The sequence below is a fragment of the Myxine glutinosa genome, chromosome 7, assembly GCF_964187855.1.
Source record: "Myxine glutinosa chromosome 7, kmMyxGlut1.1, whole genome shotgun sequence".
In the NCBI taxonomy this organism is placed as follows: Eukaryota; Metazoa; Chordata; class Myxini; order Myxiniformes; family Myxinidae; genus Myxine; species Myxine glutinosa.
The window spans coordinates 17629239-17635238 of record NC_136267.1 but is presented as its reverse complement, the minus strand read 5'-3'; the positions used below and the strand labels follow the sequence as shown (position 1 = coordinate 17635238).

At 42.3% G+C, this 6000-nt stretch overlaps 1 protein-coding gene across 1 annotated transcript in view; it reads left to right on the top strand.

The window, feature by feature from the left end:
- The window catches only part of GRIK5 (glutamate ionotropic receptor kainate type subunit 5), a 516667-nt gene that overhangs the window by 132720 nt on the left and 377947 nt on the right, over nt 1–6000 (top strand). The window contains exon 5 of the mRNA XM_078782648.1: nt 4036–4201. Within this exon, the coding sequence (XP_078638774.1) occupies nt 4036–4201 (166 nt within the window). The remainder of the gene's footprint in view (nt 1–4035; nt 4202–6000) is intronic.

Below are 6000 nucleotides of genomic sequence, written 5' to 3'. Positions count from 1 at the left end.
AATCATGGTTCCCTGTTTGAGGCAATGTTTTTATGGCCGGATGCCCTTCCTGACGCCAACCCTTGGTCATGCTCTTACGATGCGCAGGGATACAGTGTGCCTATTCTAAGCCGGGGTACACACCGTGGTCATTCATCCCAGCAAGCTGGTACTCAATTTGCCGACCTTGGAAGGATGACAGGCTGAGTCAACCCCCCTGGCGTTAATTCAGCGATCGACCGGGATTCGAACCCAGGATCCTAGGATCCCAAGGCGGCACCCTAACCGCTAAGCCAACGCCAGGTTGGAAGAAGTAGTTTGACATAAATATACAAAAAATAACCACCTTTAGAGGCCATTTTTCCCCGCAAAGCAGGGGTTGGCCTTTTTTGGGAACCGTGGTTGTTGTTGTTTTTTGGTCCCCTTTTTGAAGCGATGTTTTACGGCCGGATGCCCTTCCTGACGCCAACCATTTTTGCCGCCTTTAACGACAAACAGGGAATTACCAGAGAACTGGTAATTTATGTCAAACTAACAAGCTTGACATGGAAGAAGTAATTCGATTTTGGGGAAGATTCAGCTCCGGATACGAGAAGTTTTTTAAATTCTTAAGTGATTCTTCACCATTGAGAGATAGGGCCAAAATAGGATATATACGATGATATTTCAAAAATTTGTGGACGGATTATGACAAAACTAGATGGATGAGTTGGTTCGGGGACAAGAACAAGCCGATTAAATTTTGGTTCAAGTCCGAATTCAGATCTGACATCAGTTGGATACAAAAAGTAAACAGTGCAGCCTGGTGGAGGTACGCACTCAGTCGTGTCGTTCTAGTTCTGCACATGCTGTTATGGTGTCTTCTGCATCAATTTTAGTGTGCTGAGTTCGGGCAGAGATGCATTCAAAATCTTTTTTCGGTACATTTATTAAAGCTCAAGTAAAACTGATTGATAGAAGTTGTTACACATACACAGCAGTATTTAAATGGGGTGGTTCCAGTGGAAAGGTCCATAATCGAGCCTTTAGTGTAGAGTGTCGAGTCGCTCCCAAATATAATATACAACATCAGTCTTGTCTCTCGAATGATTTGGCATGCTGGAAAAGTAGCCACTCTTTTTCCGGTGCATTTCCCACCGAAGGATAGCTCGTCCTGTCCGAATTGCCCCAATGGTGCCTTTCATTGTTTCCTCGGTATTTAAATTCGTGCCCACGCTTGCTTTTGTTCAGGTTCACGTTCACAAACGTTTTAAAAACAATGCTTTCAACTAACCCTAACAACTCAGGAGGAACAGTGATGGAAATTAGAAGTGAAGTAAAGAAGAGCCTAAAATGTTAATTGCTTTTATTTTTTAAGGGTATATGTATTTGAAACACTCGTTATAAATTTCCTCAGGCACCCAGTGTGGACGGAGGTTATGTTTTCACCCCTGTATGTCTGTTTGTCTCTTTGTTTGTCTGTGGCCAGGATATCTCATGAGGTTGTGGATGGATCCAGACAAAACTTGGTGGACAGGTTAGGTGTGTGATGAGAAGAATCGATTCAATTTTAGTTAAGATCCGAATATTGATCCAGATATGAGAATTTTTAAAGTGATTCTTTACCATTGAAAGATTGGGCCAAAAAAAACATATATACCTCGACATCTCAAAAAGTTATGGATGGATGTGGACGAACCTTTTTGAACAGATTGGAGATGGAGCAAGGAAGAATCGATTCGATTTTAGTGAGATCCAAATACGGATCCAGATACGCTAATTTTAAAAGTGATTCTTTACCATTGAGAGATTGGGCCAAAAAAACATATATACTTCGATATTTCAAAAAGTTATGGATGGATGTGGACGAAACTTGGTGAACATATCGGAGATGGAGTAAGGAAGAATCGATTCGATTTTAGTGAGATCCAAATACGGATCCAGATACGATAATTTTAAAGTGATTCTTTACCATTGAGAGATAGGGCCAAAAAAACGATAGATACCTCGATATTTCAAAAAGTTATGGATGGATGTAGACGAAACTTGGTGAACAGATTGGAGATGGAGCAAGGAAGAATCGATTCGATTTTAGTGAGATCCAAATACGGATCCAGATACGCTAATTTTAAAGTGATTCTTTACCATTGAGAGATTGGGCCAAAAAAACGATAGATACCTCGATATTTCAAAAAGTTATGGATGGATGTGGACGAAACTTGGTGAACATATCGGAGATGGAGTAAGGAAGAATCGATTCGATTTTAGTGAGATCCAAATACGGATCCAGATACGATAATTTTAAAGTGATTCTTTACCATTGAGAGATAGGGCCAAAAAAACGATAGATACCTCGATATTTCAAAAAGTTATGGATGGATGTAGACGAAACTTGGTGAACAGATTGGAGATGGAGCAAGGAAGAATCGATTCGATTTTAGTGAGATCCAAATACGGATCCAGATACGCTAATTTTAAAAGTGATTCTTTACCATTGAGAGATAGGGCCAAAAAAACGATAGATACCTCGATATTTCAAAAAGTTATGGATGGATGTAGACGAAACTTGGTGAACAGATTGGAGATGGAGCAAGGAAGAATCGATTCGATTTTAGTGAGATCCAAATACGGATCCAGATACGATAATTTTTAAGTGATTCTTTACCATTGAGAGATAGGGCCAAAAAACGATAGATACCTCGATATTTCAAAAAGTTATGGATGGATGTAGACGAAACTTGGTGAACAGATTGGAGGTGGAACAAGGAAGAATCGATTCGATATTTGGTGGATATCTGAATCCAGATCCGACCTATCAATGGGATACAAAACGTAAACTGTTCACCTGGCGGAGTATGCGCTCTACCGAGTGCCGTTCTAGTTGTACTTGTGATTAAAAACTAAACTGATTGTATCAAAAAGACTTTTTGAACATTTTAATGGGATGGAGGGTATAATAGTTGACATGATGGATGCAAGTGTTATTAAGACAACCATAAGTGAGGTGCTATGATGACATATACCATTGTCTTTCATCACTCCCTAGCTTTTATCACTGGTATTTCCTTAATTAAATGATTACAGATGTTATTCATACAGCTAAACTTTATTTTCCTACAATATTAGAAATAACAAAACATAACTGATAAGATGCCAGTTTCCAAAAGCACAAAAAAACTATACATCTGATGATTTAATATTACGGTCAAATACCCACCCTACGGGTGCAATGTCTTGCATTCTGACAAATGGATTCCAATATTTTTCTTCTTTCACTGCTTTTGGCTTTTTTCTTTGCATTTTGATGCACTTGTTCAAATTGCAATTTATTTTTGGCCGCAAACAATATAGTTTTTCAAAATAAATTTTCTCTTCATTTATTTTCCAGGAATTCTGGCCGAAGTACAGTTTTCGATGTACATATTCAAGATCTGAATAGCTCCGCCCCCACTAAAATCGATAGTTTCCTGCAACTTTGGTTTGATAACATTTTATCAAATTAGGCCTATTCTTTGGACGTTTTGAAAATTTGTGACCACTCACTCCCCAAAAAAGGAAATTCGCAACCACCCCCGTCCCATTCAAATTTTTGAAAATTCTTCCCCGAGGAAGAAAATTCCGAGATGGGTGAAAAAATTCATTTAAAAAACGAGAATTTTTTTCAAAACTTGACGGAATCTAACTAAATTTGTACTGTCAAAACTTCATGGTTCCCTCGTTAATCCCTGAAAGTTTCAGCTTCCAAAGTAAAAGCCACATCGGAAGCTGAAGGAGTAGATCATACAAGCGTCCATACTTTTTTTTTTTGTCCCCCATTATACTTACTCGTATATCGATTTTCTTTCCAGAAATGGATGGTTTAGGTAGAGCAAGTTTAATGTAAATTCATATTTCTGCAAATTGCAGATGTAAACTCAGCAAATAATTTAATTCTTGACATTTTAGCTTTTGCAGTGTCTAAAAGGCAGTTCCTTCCTTTTCCTTTACGCATATTTATTGGATAAGGTTGTGTTGCACTTGTTTAAGACCATGGTGTGCTGATATCTTGACCATGGGGGTGTGCATGGTGTGCTGCAGATTCCCCACGTAAAGTTGGGCCCAGAGGAGAACACACCTGTGCAGTCTCCTCGTGGCTCCTCCGTTAATCTCTTCCCGAACCCAGCGGATATTAGCCGTGCGGTTGCCAGCTTGCTCACTGCTTTCAATCATTCGATCTGCAGCCTGTTGTGTACTCAGGCCAACTGTGAGTATGTACATGTGCTTACAAAATCACTCAGGATGTCGCCAGGTCAATGTTTGGGAGTCAGTAGGAATCCTCAACTTGAACAAGAATATCATATGAAAGGTCAGAGGTGGATCCAGGAGGGAGAAGAGAGTTCAAGGATGAACGGTTTAAAAAATGGCTTCTCCACGACTTATAAAGCAACCCTCTAAAGCCGTTCACTTTTGTCATCAGCTCTACTACAGACCCAATCAGTAAATGCTAGTTTTATGATCGGAGATCTATCTATTGGTTAGATCTACTGTAATACAGTACAGAGGAAGTCCGTGTGAACATGGTGCAGCCATTTTGTTCAGCGTAGCGCTACCCCATGTGCCATTTTGTTCAGCATAGTGCTACCCCATGCGCCATTTTGTTCAGCGTAGCGCTACCCCATGCACCATTTTGTTCAGCGTAGTGCTACCCCATGCGCCATTTTGTTCAGCGTAGCCTACCCCATGCACCATTTTGTTCAGCGTAGCGCTAACCCAGGCGCCATTTTGTTCAGCGTAGCGCTACCCCATGCACCATTTTGTTCAGCGTCGCGCTACCCCATGTGCCATTTTGTTCAGCGTAGCGCTACCCCATGTGCCATTTTGTTCAGTATAGCGCTACCCCATGTGCCATTTTGTTCAGCGTAGTGCGACTCCATGCGCTATTTTGTTCAGCGTAGCGCTACCCCAGGCACCATTTTGTTCAGCGTAGCGCTACCCCATGCACCATTTTGTTCAGCATAGCGCTGCCCCATGTGCCATTTTGTTCAGCGTAGCGCTACCCCATGCACCATTTTGTTCAGCGTAGCGCTACCCCATGCGCCATTTTGTTCAGCGTAGCGCTACCCCATACGCCATTTTGTACAGCGTAGTGCTACCCCATGCGCCATTTTGTACAGCGTAGCGCTACCCCATGCGCCATTTTGTACAGCGTAGCGCTACCCCATGCGCCATTTTGTTCAGCGTAGCGCTACCCCATGCGCCATTTTGTACAGCGTAGCGCTACCCCATGCACCATTAACAGAAACTTTCCTCCTTCATGATGTCTCTGATGCCTTGGTATCTCTCCCAGGTTACTTCCTCCTCCGGTATGATAGACCTGAGCCTCGTCCTGGAGGTGGGGTTGCTATCTCTATAAAAAACTCTCTTCCTCACTCGCCCTCCACTGCCTTCTCTCCAACTCACCCCCAGGAATACCTTTGGATACGGCTTCCCCTTCGCTCCCACCTTTTGTTCATATGTGTGTTGTACCGTCCACCAAACAGCGATGACTCCATCTACATCTCACTGTCTGATAATATGGACCAACTTCTATCTACCCATCCCAACTCTCTCTTCCTCATATGTGGTGATTTCAATTGTCACCATGCCAGTTGGCTGGGTGTGGGTACCTCTCTCACCAGCCATGGCTCTTCAGCAAAGGACTTCTGCGACTCACTGGGATTGACACAATCTGTCAATTTCCCGACCCGGATCTCAATCAACGGAGCATCTTCTCTTCTGGATTTGGTTATGACAAACTTCCCTGAAAATGTCTGCTGCTCTTCTTCTGCTCCAATCGGCTCATCTGATCATGTGCTTGTCAAAGTGGACATCTCTCTGACCATTCTCAGAGAGCCTCCTCAGCGTCGACGAGTCTGGCATTTCACTCAGGCCAACTGGCACGGTCTTCAAGCAGCCATCAATCATCTGGACTGGTCTCCCATCTCTACCGCCTCTGACATCAACTCATCCTGGGAATTTCTTTCAAAGTAAATTGCTCTCTCTCATGCACAGATTTATCCCATC